This window comes from Tamandua tetradactyla, chromosome 3 (genome assembly GCF_023851605.1).
Source record: "Tamandua tetradactyla isolate mTamTet1 chromosome 3, mTamTet1.pri, whole genome shotgun sequence".
In the NCBI taxonomy this organism is placed as follows: Eukaryota; Metazoa; Chordata; class Mammalia; order Pilosa; family Myrmecophagidae; genus Tamandua; species Tamandua tetradactyla.
In genome coordinates, this window is record NC_135329.1 from 122,435,472 (window position 1) to 122,452,749 (window position 17,278).

The 17,278-nt window shown below is 40.3% G+C and overlaps 1 protein-coding gene across 2 annotated transcripts in view; it reads right to left on the bottom strand.

The window, feature by feature from the left end:
• The window catches only part of STAM2 (signal transducing adaptor molecule 2), a 65,806-nt gene extending 48,987 nt beyond the window's left edge, over positions 1 to 16,819 (bottom strand). The window contains exon 1 of one of the 2 annotated variants that reach the window (XM_077153832.1): positions 16,465 to 16,819. In XM_077153832.1, coding sequence (XP_077009947.1) covers positions 16,465 to 16,504 — 40 coding nt within the window. In that variant the 5' untranslated portion in view covers positions 16,505 to 16,819. The remainder of the gene's footprint in view (positions 1 to 16,464) is intronic. The other variant, XM_077153830.1, reaches the window with a different exon arrangement.
• Between the last annotated feature and the right edge of the window lie 459 nt (positions 16,820 to 17,278).

Here is a 17,278-nt window from a genome sequence, read left to right on the forward strand (position 1 = left end):
TCATAGAATGGTGGAGTATAGAACAGTGATTTCTAATCTATTTTTTCATTTCACTGGGTAGGGGGAGGAGGCTGGAAGGAACTGACACATAGGACAGACAGGAAGGAGTTTAAAAAATATATCAAAATCACCTTTTATTGCCATTTATATTCTGTACCATCTATTATGAAGGCAAAAGGTTTAGGGGTAGCCTTTATTCCTGCAAACTCAGTTTCTTCTTTGTTGATCCTTCCAAGATACCCTATGTAATCCTACTGAGAGAGAACCATGTCAACCAGTTTTATCTCTATATCCCATATTGACAGCCCTTCCAACATGAAAAAGTTAGAATGGGCATAGTCCTAATACCCTTAAAGGATGGGGAAAAGATCAAAGGTGATGGAAAAATTATATAGAGAAGGTAGGTTTAACAAATGACCATGATTGCTCAATCATCATATTGATATTTATTTTAGTCTCCAGTAACTTAGAGCAGAGCAGCTAGAAGTAAAAACCTAAAATGGTATGACTATAACACATACAAAAGTCTGAAATCTGCTCCATATCTAATTGTTGTGATGAGCTTTGAAATTTATTTTTAGTATATATGTTATTTTTCCATAAAAAAGAAAAATATATATTTCTCCTAGTCTCCAGTGTTTTAGAGCGGCAAGAAGGAAAAACCTGAAAGAGTGGAATGACAATCCATAACAAATTCTGATATGTGTTCTGTATCTACTTATTTAAGTTACTTTGAAAATCATTGCTTTTTTCCCCTTTCTTTGTATATATGTTATATTTAACAACAAAAAAAATATTTTAAAGAGACGCACGAACTCTCCCAAGTCTACAAAATGAGCATGCTCATTTCCATACACACCCTTATTTAACAGGTAAGAAGGTATAAGCATTAATGCAATGGATATAATTTCAATACACACACCAGGAAGCATTATGTGCATGACACTGAAGGCTGGAGAAAAGGAAAAATAAGCCCCCAATGCAGCCATTAATATGTCAAAAACTTACAGAGGGAAAATCAAAAGCAGTTAGGCAGGACCGGTGATCACATAATCCGTGCAGACTGAGGAAATCATTATGTGTTAGCTTGGCCACGTGGTGGCACCTGTTTGACTGGTTGGGTAAGTGCTGGGCTTTACTATAAGGACATTTCATAGAATTAAATCATGATCACGTCAGCTACAGCCACAGCTGATTCCATTTGTAATCAGCCAAGGGGAGTGTCTTCTTTAATGAGTGATGCTTAATCTAATCACTGGACGCCTTTTAAGGAAGATTCAGAAAAGAAAGGCTCTCTTCCTGCTTCAGCCAGTGAGCTTCTCCTGCGGCATTCATCGAGACCCTTCATCGAAACTGTCAGCTTCACAGCCTGCCCTAAAGATTTTGGACTCTAGGTTCCCACAGTTATGTGAGACACTTTTTATAAATTTTATATTTACGAATATTTCCCGTTGATTCTGTTTCTCTATAGAACGCTAACTAGTACAACTTGGTGCCAGGAGTGGTTCTTAAGAAACAGAATCTTAAAAATGGGTTTTTATGAATGGTTTCTCAACTGACTGGACTCAAAGGCACTAAGGACTCTGATTTCCATAATCAGAATGACATTGCCAATCTATAGAGTGAGTTGGCAAAAGAGAGTCAAAATATCATCATTCAATTCTTCTAAAGCTTCACTTGTATGAAGCCAGCCTCTGGGGGATAATGTTTTTGACAACTTTACAGTTTTGTAGAAACAGGAAGTATAGAGATGTTGGCTGGTTGTTGTTAGATACACTCTATATATTAATGAGCGAAAGAGATGAGTGTAAGGGCCGTCTGACAGATGTAGATGTTTCCGTGAGTGTCCTGAAAAAAATCTTATTTCCTGTAGCCATAGACTTGAGATCTCTGAAAATCAGACTCAGAACCTTACTGTCAGAGTAGCAACTTTACAATGTAAACTGAAATCTCAATCTTGGATGGTGTCTGCCATTAAAGTGAGGGCACTGATTGGAAAGGAGTGGGACCCTGAAAAATGGGATGGTGACATATGGATGGGTGATGATGTTGGTGGCAAGACTGAAACCCTAGGTCATGCTGAGCCTTCTCTAGATAACCCTGTAATACTCCGCCCTGAGGACATAGCTGCCCCATCTCCAGCGTGCCTTGAGGAGCTGGCCACCCAAACTCCAGCTCAAGGGATTAGCCCTAGAGTGATTAATCCTGTTTCACCAGATGAAACTGTAAATGAAGGCCCTGAAGAAAATGGCTTAGAAAAGACTTTTAATTCTTTTCTATGACTCACCCTCACCACCCCTCATTTCTTCCAGTTCTACACCTATATTAAAGTCCCAACAGACCCCTGAAGGTGAGGTACAAAGTATCACACATGAGGAGGTACATTATACTCCAAAAGAACTGTGAGTTTTCCAATTTATATAGACAGAAATCAGGGGAATATGTGTGGCAATGGATTTTAAGGGTGTGGGATAATGGGGGGAGGAATAAAAGGCTGGGTCAGGCTGAATTTATTGATATGGGCCCACTAAGCAGAGATTCTGCCTTCAATGTTATAGCTCGAGGGGTTAGAAAAGGCATTAACAGTTTGTTTGGATGGTTGGCTGAAACATGGATCAAAAGGTGGCCGACATTACCTGAGGTTGAAATGCCAGAACTGCTCTGGTATAATGTAGATGAGGGGATCCAGAGGCTTAGAGAGACTGGAATGTTAGAGTGGATTTATCATGCAAAGCCTGCTCTTACATCCCAGGAATGTCCATAGGATACACCTTTTACCAGAACAGTGAGAAATAAATTTGTGAGACTAGCGACATCATCCCTAAAGAGCTCTGTAGCTGCACTTCTCTGTAGGTCAGATATTACTGTGGGAACTGCCCTCACTGAGCTAATCCTTAAACACAATGGGGATGACTGGATCCCGAGTTGGCAGAAGTCAGGTGGCAGCACTTAATCGCTATTAAGTGTACATGGCTATTATAACAGACAGCAAACTCAAAGCAGGAGTCAAAATGATCTGATTTGCAGAGAACTGTGGCACTGGCTAGTAAATTATGGGGTACCTAGAAATACAACAGTAGGGCAGTCTACTAAATTCTTGTTGGAGCTGAACACTGGTTCAAAAGTGACGATAACTTCAGGGGACCCAAAACATCACTCTTGTCCACCAGTAAGAGTGATGCCTTATGGAGGTCAGGTGATCGATGGAGTTTTAGCTCAGGTCCGACTCACAGTGGGTCCAGTGGGGATCCAGACCCATTCTGTAGTTATTTTCCCAGTTTCAGAATGCATAATTGGAACAGACATACTGAACAACTGACAGAATCCCTACATTGGCTCTTTTAACTCATGCATTGATCTGAGGGCTATTATGATAGGAAAAGCCAAGTGGAAGCCACTAGAACTGCCTCTACCTAGCAAAATAGTAAGTCAGAAACAATACCAGATTCCTGGAGGGATTGCAGAGATGACTGCCACTATTAAGGACTTGAAGGATGCAGGGGGGGTGATTCTCATAACATCCCCATTCAACTCTCCTATTTGGCCTGTGCAAAAAAACAGATGGATCTTGGAACATGACAGCGGATTGTCGTAAACTCAACCACTTCCAATTGCAGCTGCTGTTCCAGATGTGGTAGTACTGCCTGAGCAAATCAGTACATCTCCTGGTACCTGGTATGCAGCTATTGATCTGGCAAATGCTTTTTTCTGAACAGCTGTTAATAAGGACCACCAGAAATAGTTTGCTTTCAGCTAGCAAAGTGAGCAATATACTTTCACTGTCCTGCCTCAGGAGTATATCAACTCTCCAGCCCTATGTCATAATCTTCTCCACAGGGGCCTTAATCATTTCTCTCTCCCACAAGATATCACACTGGTTCATTATATTGATGATATCATGTTGATTGGACCTAGTGAGTAAGAAGTACCAACTACTCTAGACTTACTGGTAAGGCATTTCCGTGTCAGAGAATGGGAGATAAATCCAACAAAAATACAGAGGCCTTCCACCTAGTGAAATTTCTAGGTGTCTAATGGTGTGGGGCATGTTGAGATATCCCTTCTAAGGTAAAGGATAAGCTGCTGCATCTGGCCCCTCTTACAACCAAAAAAGAGGTACAACGCCTAGTTGGTCTCTTTGGATTTTGGCAAAACATATTCCTCATTTGGGTGTGCTACTCCAGCCTATTTATCAAGTGACCAGAAAAGTTGCTAATTTTGAGTGGGGACCTGAAGAAGAGGAGGCTCTGCGACAAGTCCAGGCTTCTGAATAAGCTGCTCTGCCACCTGGACCATATGATCCAGCAGATCCAATGGGGCTAGAAGCATCAATGGCAAATAGAGATGCTATCTGGAGCGTTTTGGCAGGCCCCTATAGGAGAATCACAATGCAGACCCTTAGAATTTTGGAGCAAAGCCTTACCATCTGCTACAGATAACTACTCTCCTTTTGAGAAACAGCTTTTGGCCTGCCACTGGGCCTTAGTAGACACTGAACACTTAACCTTGGGTCACCAAGTTACCATGAGACCTAAGTTGCCTATCATGAACTGGGTGTGTTCTGACCCACCAAGCCATAAAGTTGGGTGTCCACAGCAGCACTCCATCATAAAATGGAAGTGGTATATATGAGATAGGGTCAGAACAGGTCCTGAAGACAAGTAAGTTACAAGAGGAAGTGGCCCAAATGCCCATGGTCTCCACCCCTGCCACATCACCTTCACTTTCCCAGACAAGAGCTATGGTCTCTTGGGGAGTTCCTTATAGTGAATTGACTGAGGAAGAGAAAACTCGGGCCTGGTTTACAGATGGTTCAGCACAATATGCAAGTACCAACTGAAAAGGACAGCTGCAGCACTACAACCTCTTTCGGGGGTGTCCTTGAAGGACAGTGGTGAGGGGGAATCCTCCCAGTGGGCAGAACTTTGAACACTACACCTGGTTGTTCATTTTGCTTGGAAGGAAAACTGGCCAGAGGTGTGTTTGTATAGTGACTCATGGGCTGTTGCTAATGGTTTGGCTGGATGTCAGGGACCTGGAAAGAACATAATTGGAAAATTGGTGACAAAGAGGTCAGGAGAAGAGGCATGTGGACACACCTGAGTGGGCTAAAAGCCTGACGATATCTGTGTCCCATGCGAACATGCATCCAGAGGGTGACTTCAGCAGAGGACGGTTTTAATAATCAAGTGGATAAGATGACCCATTCTGTGGCTATCAGTCAGCCTCTTTCCCCAGCAACTCTTGTCATTGCCCAATGGGCTCATCAACAAAGTGGTAGGGATGGAGGTCATGCATGGGCTTAGTAACACGGACTTCCACTCAGCAAGGCTGACCTGGCTACAGCCACTGCTGAGTGCCCAATCTCCCAGCAGCAAAGACCCACACTCAGTCCCTGATATGGCACCATTCCCCAAGGTGACCAGCCAGCTACATGGTGGCAGGTTGATTATACTGGACCAGTCCCTTCATGAAAGGGGCAATGATTTGTTCTAATAGGAACAGACACATACTCTGGATATGGGTTTGCTTACCCTGCATGTAATGCTTCTGCAAAAACTACCATTCGTATACTTACAGAATGCCTTATCCATCATCATGGTATTCCACACAGCATTGCTTCTAATCAGGGAACACACGTCACAGCAAATGAAGTGCGGGAATGGGCACATGCTCACGGAATTCTCTGGTCTTACCATTGTTCCCCATCATCCAGAAGCAGCTGGACTGATAGAATAGTGGAATGGCCTTTTGAAAACTCAACTACAGTGCCAACTAGGTGCCAATACCTTGAAAGGCTGGGGTAATGTTCTCCAGGAAGCTGTATATGCTCTGAATCAGTGTCCGCTGTATAGTGCTGTTTCTTCCATAGCCAGGATACATGGGTCCAGGAACCAAGAGGGGGAAATGGGAGTGGTACCACTCACTATTACCCCTAGTGATCCACTAGGAAAATTTTTGCTTCCTGTCCCTGTAACCCTGAGCTCTGCTGGTCTACAGGTTTTAGTTCCAAAAGGGGGAGTGCTTCCACCAGGAGAAACAACAATGATTCCACTGAACTGGAAGTTAAGACTGCCACCTGGTCACTTTGGGCTACTGATGCCCCTGGATCAACAAGCCTAGGAAGGGATAACATTATTGTCTGGGGTGACTGACCCTGACTATCAGGGGGAAATAGGACTGCAACTACACAATGGAGGTAAAGAAGAATTTTCCTGGAATACAGGAGATCCCCTAGGGCATCTTTTAGTACTACCATGTCCAGTAATTAAAATCAATGGAAAACTGCAACAACCCAATCCCAGAAGGACTACCAATGGCTCTGAAATTTCAGGAATGAAGGTCTGGGTCACCCCACCAGGCAAAGAACCACGGCCAGCTGAAGTGCTTGCTGAGGGTACAGAGAACATGGAATGGGTAGTGGAAGAAGGTATTGATAAATATGAACTATGACCATGTGATCAGTTACAGAAATGAGGACTGTAATGTTGTTTTGTTCATGTTATACTATTTAAGTTGCAAGATATCAAGTTTAAGAATGAATATTACCCAAGGACTTGCACCCTATTCTGGAGAGATTTAATGTGTTTCCGGTTATATGCAGGACAGCTGAGTATTGTTCAGTGAGAAAAAAATAATGTGTCCCATTGTTTTCTATTTGGAAATTAGGTGTGGTTTAGGGTGATGAGTATAGCTACCAAGTTGAAAAGGGGTGGACTGTCATGGTCAAGTTCATGTGTCAACTTGGCCAAGTGGTCGTACCTGTTTTTCTGGTTGGGCAAGTGCTGGCCTGTCTTTTGCTATGAGGACATTTCATTGAATTAAATCATGATCACATCAGCTACATCCACAGCTGATTATATTTGTAATCAGCCAAGGGGAATGTCTTCTTTAACGAGTGGTGCTTAATCTAATCACTGGAAGCGTTTTAAGGATTCAGAAAGAAACAGGTTCTCTCCCTGCTTTGGCTGGTGAGCCTGTCCCGTGGAATTCATCCAGACCCTCCATCAGAATGGTCAGCTTCACAGGCTGCCCTACAGATTTTGGGCTCTACGTTCCCAGGGTCACGTGAAACATTTTTATAAATTTTAGATTTACGAATATTTCCTGTTGATTCTCTTTCTCTAGAGAACTCTAATACATTACGCATATTCTAAATGTACCACTATAGGCCTCACAGATACCATGCACATTATTAGTTAAACACTGAAGACCTGCCTTTAAATCCAGCTCTTAAAATTACTAGCTAAGGACACTGACCAGTTCACCTCAGCTCTTACTCAAATCTGAATTCATGTCCTCATTTGTAAAATGAGATTAAAATGGCTACCATGCCTTAAAGGGGTATATGAAAATTAAATGAAATGAAGAAAAAGACTTACACTGGTACTTCAAAGAGTATATCCATTTGAGAACTAATGTACCTTAATGATGTCCAACATAAATAGTCATTAGATAAACAAATATTTAAAACCTACTAAAATGACTAAAATTTTTTAAACTACATGTACCACAAGTTACTGATAAATATCTGACATGAAATTTGATGGCATATGATCTAAAAATAAGTAGGCAGAGTGCTTCAGAATCAATAACTTTCAGGGGACAAACTACTACCCGATACCTGTCACAACTGACTTCATATTCAATTCCTATAGTAAATACACACACTTATTCAAGTAACTAAGTTTAATAAAGAAACAATGTCCAAAATATTTTAAAGAAAAAGGTTCTACCCCTTCAACCTTCCACTCAAGTGCTTAGAACTATTAGGAAAAATAAAACACTGCACATGCTAGATTTCCTTCCTAAATATCCAAGCAAACATTTTAAAAGAGAATATTAACATAATTCATCCACCAACATATGAAGACAAAAGAAGCTGCTTCAGATAACAATAAAAAAATCCCTTGTAGTTAATATGCAGTAAAATTCATAGTCACTACAATTTTTATGTTGCATATGAAAAGCAGTATACATGTTCTTTCAAAGGAAATATTTATTGTCCAAAAGTTTGTGTGCTTTCAAATACAATAAAAATTTCACTGAAGAACTTTTTTTTTCCATTCTACATGCCATATTATTTTAAAACTACACTAAATAACAGGGGACATTGTACATAATATCTTTAAATCCATCATCATTTCCTTTCATGCTTTAATGAGTGTACTGGTTTGAAAGATGTATGTCCCCTAGAAAAAGCCATGTCTTAATCTAAATTCCGTTTCATAAAGGCAGAATAATCCCTATTCAATATTGTATGTTTGAAACTGTAATCAGATCATCTCCCTGGAGATGTGATTTAATCAAGAGTGATGGTTAAGCTGGATTAGGTGATGATATGTCTCCATCCATTTGGGTGGGTCTTGGTAAATTTCTGGAGTCCTATAAAAGAGGAAACATTTTGGAGAACGAGAGATTCAGAGAAAGCAGAGCAGAACAACACAGCCATGAGAAGCAGAGTCCACCAACCAGCAACCCTTGGAGATGAAGAAAGAAAATGTCTCCCAGGGAGTTTCATGAAACAGGAAGCCAGGAGAAGAAGTTGGCAGATGATGCCATGTTCTCCACATGTCCTTCCAAATGAGAGAGGAACCCTGACCGTGTTCACCATGTGTCTTTCCAGATGAGAGAGAAACTCTGACTGTGTCTGCCATGTGCCTTCTCACTTGAGAGAGAAACCCTGAACTTCATCGGCCTTCTTGAACCAAGGTATCTTTCCCTGGATGCCTTTGATTGGACATTTCTATAGACTTGTTGTAATTGGGACATTTTCTAGGCCTTAGAACTGTAAACTAGCAACATTTTAATTCCCCTTGTTAAAAGCCATTCTGTTTCTGGTACATTGCATTCTGGCAGCTAGCAAACTAGAACAATGAGAGAGATAGTAAATACAGTTCCTGAGCTTGCCTTAAAGGTAGGTCAGAACTGTTAAGTACTTCACAGGATCTTCAGTTTTCAATATTCCTCAACAAGAGGGATCTAAAGAAAGTAGTCCTCACATGGAACAGTAACAGCTGTAATAAACAGATCTCAATGATAAAGAAATTTAAGTGTTCCATAGGATGTGGAAGAAACAGAGGTGTTTTTCTTCAAGCAGAGGCAGTTATAAATCTACTAAGTACATAATGTTAAGGGTAGGTTTAAAAAAAAGGAGCTAATTTATTACTTAAAAAAAAAAGAGGAGTTGGAGATGATAATAAGCTAATGTGAAACTCCACTCTAAAAAAGAAAGGTTAAGGGAAAAGAAGGTTCAGACAATACCAAAAAATCTCGGATTTCTAGAGTGTTCTTCAGATGAAAGGGGTCTGAAAAAGGTTGATTGTTAGTAGAAAAAGATTAAGAGAAAAAAATTGCCTTAACTATATAATTTAGACCAAGTAAGAAACTGAGGTGGGAGAGGGAAAAGGTCAGATTTGGGGATACAAGGCAACAAAGGAAGGGGATAAAAAATAACAGGAGATGAAGAAACCATATAACCCTAAATTTTATTTTGATATCAGGGTGACAGATGATTAGAACAATCAGTTGACGAGAAATCAGAGTTTGATATTTTATACTAACATACCTATAAACACAGTTTTTCTTAACATCCAGGATACCTTTGAGAATCTTTCATTTAAACAAAGAAAGCAGCGCTACAAACATAAATACCTAACTACACTATTATAGCACTGCACTGGATATTTCATTTTAGAAAATCATTCTCTTACTCTCTGTTCTAGTTTGCTAGCTGCCAGAATGTAGTATACCAGAAACAGAATGGCTTTTAACGAGGGGAATTAAAAAGTTGCTAGTTTACAGTTCTAAGGCCGAGAAAATGTCCCAATTAAAACAAGTCTATAGAAATGCCCAATCAAAGGTATCCATCTAGGGAAAGATACCTTGGTTCAAGAAGGCCGATGAAGTTCAGGGTTTCTCTCTCAGGTGGGAAGGCACATGGCAAACACAGTCAGGGCTTCTCTCTCAGCTGGAAGGGCAAATAGGGCGTCCATCATCTGCTAGCTTTCTCTCCTGACTTCCAGTTTCATGAAGCTCCCTGGGAGGCATTTTCCTTCTTCATCTCCAAAGGTTGCTCCCTCATGGACTCTCTGCTTCGTGGTGCTGCAGCATTCTTTGCTCTCTCCAAATCTCTTTCATTCTTCAAAATGTTTCCTCTTTTATAAGGCTCCAGAAACTAATCAAGACCAACCCAAATGGGTGAAGACATGTCGTCACCTAATCCAGCTTAACAACCACTCTTGATTAAATCACATCTCCAGGGAGATGATCTGATTACAGTTTCAAACATACAGTATTGAATAGGGATTACTCTACCTTTATGAAATGGGATTTGATTAAAACATGGCTTTTCTAGCGGACATAATCCTTTCAAACCAGCACACTCTCTTACCTTATTTATTATTTACCTTACTCCCAAACCATAATCTAATTAACCTTAGAATTAAATATATATCAATGAATAAAAATCTATATTTAATTATGGATTTCATAAGTTGATGTGAAACAAAAAATGTTCTTTTATCTTAACTCCTAAAAGAGCCAAAAAGATAAAGAAATTCCTTTGATAATGATTTTTAACCAATCTATTAATAAAATTTACATGAAAGAACAAAGAACAAAAATAGTTAAGGCAATCATAAAGAAGGAAGGAAAAAAAATGCACCTACTCTTCTACAGAATTACCCTTCAAAATACAGTCCTAGCAGTGAATAAAGAAGTATTTGCAAAGTCCCCCTGGGGGACTGGGGAGAAAGGAAGAAATATTCTCCATTTGGAAAAATTTTCATATATCTCGCAAGCAGTGGGGAAAAACTGAATCAACAAGCCAAGCCCTAGATCTTGGGGTTCACCCCATCAAATTTATTCCTGCAAAGGGCAGACTACGCCTAAGAATCACCCCCAAAGAAACTCTTTCGTTGCTCAGTTGTGGCCTCTCTCTCTAAGCCAACTCAGATGATCTCATTGCCCTCTCCACCTACATGGTATTAATCTCCAGGGGTGTAAATCTCCCTAGCAACGTGGGACAGAACTCCAGGGATGAGCCAGGACCCAGCATCAAGGGGTTGAGAAAGCCTTCTTGACCAAAAGGGGGAGGAGAGAAATGAGACAAAATAAAGTTTCAGTGGCTGAAAGATTTCAGAGTCCTTATCCTGGAGGTTATTCTTATGCATTATATATATACTCCTTTTCAGTTTATGGTGTATTGGAGTGGCTAAAGGGGAGTACCTGAAACCGTTGAACTGTATTTCAGTACTCTTGATTCTTGAAGATGATTGTATAAAGGTATAATTTTGCAATGTGACTGTGACTGTGAAAACCTTGTGCCTGATGCTCCTTTTGTCCAGGGTATGAACAGAGAGTAAAAACATATGGATAAAAATAAATAAATAATAGGTGGGATATGGGGTAAAATAAAGTGGATGGATGGAAAAACTAGTGGTCAATAAGAAGAAGGGGTGAGGGATATGGGATGTATAAGTTTCTCTTTTTATTTCTTTTCTGGAGTGATGCAAATGTTCTAAAACATGATCATGGTGATGAATGCACAACTATGTGATGATATTGTGAGCCACTGATTGTACATCATGTATGGACTCTATGTGTGTGAAGATTTGACAATAAAAATATTTTAAAAAAATACAACCCCTAGGGAAACTATTGCTCATGTGCACAAGAAAATATCAATAAGAACGTTCACCGTAGTGCTGTTTGTAATTGCAAAAAACTGGGAACTTCATGTCCATCAACAGGAAAATGGACAAATAAAATGTGGTATATTCACAAAGTGGAACACATAGAAGTTAAAAGCAATTAGCGAGAGTACAAATATCAACATAACTCAAAAAATGCTGAATGCAAAAGCTGCAGAATGGTACACAAAAGACCTTTTTAAGTTTAAAAAATATAAAGCAATGCAACAATACATTTGTATTTGTAGTATATTATAAAATCGAATTTATATCTATTTGGAGAATGGTTAACTCTGAGGTGAGAAGGAAAAGAATAGTACCAGGCTGCTGTTAAAAATACCAGATAATTCAAATATATCATGAATGCTTTCTTAAATTAAAAAAAAAAAAACTGTGACAAAATATTAGCACCTCACAGAATTGACTGGTAGGAGCAGGAATTTATGTTACATACTGTAATTTCAGCTCAAAAACATTTCATACTTTTGGGCGGTGCCATGGTGGCTCAGTGGCAGAATTCCTGCTTGCAACACCCGAGACCCGAGTTTGATTCCCAGAGTCTGCCAATGCCAAAAAATATATATATGTATTAAAAATACTTCATACTTTCAAAAATCACAAAATACATTCATTAAAATTTGTGACTAGCTAAAGGTATTAGGATTATTGGTAGCATACAAGCAAAATAAGATATAGGAAAAAAGTCTGTTAAGACTGATTTTGATCCATAACCTGTAAGTTTTTGCAAAGATTTTAACAACCTAATTGTGTTCAAGAATTGACTTTATAAGCAAATATAGAAATCTGAATGTATAAATGTTTATTATTGAAATGCTACCAATACGTATTTTTATTTTCTTATAAAATTTCATTTGAGAAAAGGATTCCATGACTGAAAAGTTTGAAAGCCACTGTACTGATCCCAACTTGCCTCCATATCAAGTTCTACACACACACACATACACAAGCAAAAGATACAAGAATATAAATATTCAAATTTCACTGAGAAAAGTTTCTTTTTAAGATAAAAGTTCACACTTCAAGTCACTGAGTTAGAGGAGTTTTACAGAGGTAGAATTTGAGCTCAGTTTCTAGGACAAAAGCAAATATATCTAGAATGAAAGAGATATCAAGGCTCTGGCGGAAAAAATATCAGAAGGGTAGTAATGGAAAGTAAATGGCACAGTGACAGAAATTAGCAAGAAAGATCATCAGGCTTGAGTAACCGGAAGCATGCAAACAAGAAAGAAGTCAGGGAGTAGAACAGACAAGTTACAACTCAGGAACCAATGTGGTGAGGTTGGAAAAATTTGGTACAGAATATAAGGAAATGACATCTCTTTAAACACCAACCACTAAACCTTCCTACTGAGGCTCTGTGTTTCACTTTCTTCTTATAATTCTCCAACACTGGCTGCCCTCAACCAGGCTTTGCCTCAGGATCTCTATTCCCCCTTTAGGACTCAGGCCTCAGTAGGGTTTGGCAGAAGTGGAGGAATGTTTTCTTCTTTTCCCCCTTGGCAAAGCTACAAAAAAAAATTTATTAAACAAAGCAAAAAATAAATCCAGATTTGAAGAAAATCATCAAACATAAAAGCACTCTAACGATACCCTTCTTAGCTTACTTAACTTCGCCTTCAAGGATTGTAGAAAAAGTAGGAACTTGCCAGAACTTCTTTCTTCCTAACCCTTAGCTGGTTTCCATCTGAAAAGTTACACACCATCAACTTCTGAAGGCCTTCCTAACCATTCTGACCTATCACAGCTCAGATCAAGACATAAGCTTCAGATCAGGGCCTAAGGAAAGGGTTTCTTCCCCCACAAATGATGTCAGAAAAGGCTGCTCAATCTCCAGGTGAGACTCCACATCTATGACAGGAATGTGTTTCAGTTTTAAAGTCCTTAATTTAAAAAGGACCATCTTTTACATACAGTAACTCGTGGCTGCTTCCTACCAGTGGAAATGCTATCAGGAAAGGAGGGGGCAGGGATAGTGGCAAACATCTTTACAGGGAAAGCTCTTAACTGAAAGTCACTGTCTTGTCTGCAAGGAGGACTTCTGATAGCACTATATTTACTACATATTACATATTATTGAATAGCACTGTATTTACTACATTTACTACATATACATATTATAGGCATGGTTTTTTTTAACTTTTTTATTAATTAAAAAAATTAACATGCAAAACATTAAGATATCTATTCTACATATACAATCAGTAATTCTTAATATCATTACCTAGTTGCATATTCATCATTTCTTAGAACATTTGCATCGATTTAGAAAAAGAAATAAAAAGACAACAGAAAAAGAAATAAAATAAGAGAAAAAAAAAGATTATACATACCATACTCCTTAGCCCTCGCTTTCATTTACCACTAGCATTTCAAACTAAATTTATTTTAACATTTGTTCCCCCTATTATTTATTTTTATTCCATATGTTCTACTCTTCTGTTGATATAGTAGCTAAAAGGAGCATCAGACACAAGGTTTTCACATTCACAGAGTCTCACTGTGAAAGCTATATCATTGTTCAATCATCATCAAGAAACATGGCTACTGGAACACAGCTCTACATTTTCAGGCAGTTCCCTCCAGCCTCTCCGCTACATCTTGAACAAGGTGCTATCTGCTTAATGCCAACCAAGAATTCTATATCCAGAAAAATTGTCCTTCAAAAATGAGGGAGAAATTAAAACATTTTCAGACAAAAAATCACTGAGAGAATTTGTGACCAAGAGACCAGCTAGGCATGGGTTTTTTAATGTTCTTTTCATATGTGTCCTCTATTAGATTAAGTTCTTTGAGGGCAGAAACTCTCAATCTATTTATTCAACTTCCTGTCCCCAGAACTTAACACGATGCTTGACAGAGTATCTTTTGGTGCATGTTTGTTGAATGAGCAGTGAACAAATGTACAGCAAGAAGAAACAGAGCAGGTGAAAAAGACAATAACAAAGACTGTGAGGGAACACTCCTGTAGACATCTCAAGTCATAAATAATGACTTGCTTTGTATTATTTCAAATTAAAAGGCGCTTTTAAGATCTGAAAAATGTAAAATAGAATTCTTCTGTTATGATACAGGTTTAAAGGCTAATCTGAAATCTTTAGTATATCATTCCACTTTTGTTATTAACTCCCTGCACTTGACTAAAAGTTACAGGTGGGCCTCAATCAAACATGTTCTTTCATTCAGTCATACTTGAGCTAACAATTAAGCACTTGAGGCTTCTGCTGATGGCACTCCTGTGAAAAAAATTTATATACCGCAGAGTTTTTGGTCCCAACAACAGTGCCTCTTTTACTAAACTATATTCCACTAAACCATGTGGAGGGCCTCAGGAACCACAGAAGGTAAGATTTAGAGAGCAAACAGGCAGAGTTCCTCAGCCTACTTAGACCAGGGAAGTTTTCAATCACAAAAACATTGGGCTTCTGGGAAGGATTTCCCTTGAAGAAATAATTCCACCATTTTTACATTTTAAGATCATTTTACTTATTCTATTTCACCCTTTCTATTTTATTTCATTGGAACAAAATAAAAGTCTTTCTCATTGAAAAGTACAACTCAAAAAAAAACTAAGGAAAAAACAAAAAGTACAATTCTCACAAAGGTAAAACAGTTGCAACAAAGAAACCATTAGGTATTCCAAAAGCAGAAACAGTGCACTTCAACATGCTGTTTCCCAGATTTATGTCAGGCACTGTGTTCCATTATCAAGAAAAAAGTTTAATGAAATAAGGAACATGCCCACCTGAATACTATCTGAGGGTCAAGATATAAATATTTCAGCTCTCTAGGAATAGAAGAGGCTTATAACATTCGTCTTATTTGACTCTCACATATATGACTTTTGAATACACCTATAGCTTCACATAATATATCAAAAGAAGGAACTTTCTAGAGTCTTCTCATAATTAGAAAAATGTAACTATGAAACAGGTGGCTTGCTGCTGCCTGCGAGACTAAGGCAATTTTCAGCTATGCTTTTTATTCCACCAAGGCCTAAAACTCTACCTAGAGTTAACTATTGCTACGAAATGTTTTCTTAGTTTGTTTTACTGTTATTCCAAAGCTCAAAATAAGTCTCTACGTTTCATCCTTCCTTTTCTCATTCCACTGTCACTGAGAGGCAAATACTCTTACGACCCAACAAGTAAATATTAGCTGTTTTGAACTGTTTTGAGATCCTCGGGTTGGCACTTTCCTTTTCATACTCTTGAGACAGAAAACATCTCGTAACACCTGCGCCATTTGAGATTCAAGAGTAACACCTCCAACTGTAAACAAATCCTGAGGCTGCACCATCAGGAACTGGATGTATTTGTATATAAGCAACGTTAGATGAATTTTCCCTACATAACGGGGTGAATCAAGGTCTCTAGGGTTGCCCTAGACAGTAGGGTCCCCACTACAGCATCATCGCCCTAAAAGGAGGGCGGCGGGGCTCAATAGCCAGGAGAGGGAGAGCAGGAAGTTTCTATCACCAACTCCGCAATAGCTTAATTAGTCCAGCCTCCAGCGAGCCCCCACGCTCCTCCGATTCCGGAGCTTGGCGTGGCGAACGATAGTCTTTGGGTCCTCGACCTCAGAAAAGTAGGAGACATCCTCTAAACCGCTGGCGACGCGCGCAGGATACCCCCTAAAAAACACGGGCGCCCAGGCGGCGGCACCGCCCCTTCTCTCCTTCAGCTAGACTTCCTAATCCTTAAACCCGCCGCCTCCCACTTTCTAGTTGGACAGACAGCCCGGCGCCACTCACCAACGTCCTGCTCGAAAGGGTTAGCGGTGAAAAGAGGCATGTCGCCAGCACCCGAGCCCTAGTCGCTGGAGTCTGGCTGAGGCTCCGCAACTAATCCCTGCTTGGTGACCCCGGGCCGCGGCTTCCTACCCGCTGAGCTCGGGCCACAGTCCTAGCATTTGCGCCACCGCACCTGCCCGGCTCCCGCCTGACGGGCAGACTCCCGGTCCACGCTCCGCCCCGCGGCCAGCCGCGAGGTAGCCTCCCGGGTCAAAGTCTTTCCAGCCGCGGACATCCTCCCGGTGGCCCTTTCGCCGCCGCGCGCCGGGACAACGTGGCAGCCGTGTTCCCAGCTTCCCTCATGGTTCAGGCGGCCGCCCTGGCCACCTTTCCATCGTTAGGACCCCGCCGAGCCACGGAGCGGGGACCTTCGGCGCCGGAAGTTGTCGCGCCTAGAACCGGGCAACGCCGGAGGCCCGGAAGCTATTGAATCGGTGGCAATTCGGCAGAGTCCGGGCAATCCTGGGTTTTCTGCTCAGGGCAACCGGCTTAGACGCCGCGTTCCTATTTCTGTGTCAGGTTAGTTCCTGAACCAGTCCCTTGCAGTCGTGGGCCCGCAACTACGTTTCTGTCACAGTGTTGTTGCCTTGGAAACGGAGCCGCCGACACACAGGTGGCTTTGACAGTCTGGGAATGGCCTGGCTCAGCTCCCGGGCGCTTTCGGTGTTGTATCCTCTTTTGCACTTGACCCCGGCAGTAGAAAAAAAAAAAAAGACACCCGGAAAACAGTAGTACAAGAAACTATATCTGTAAGACGTCCTAATTTCGCCTTCCA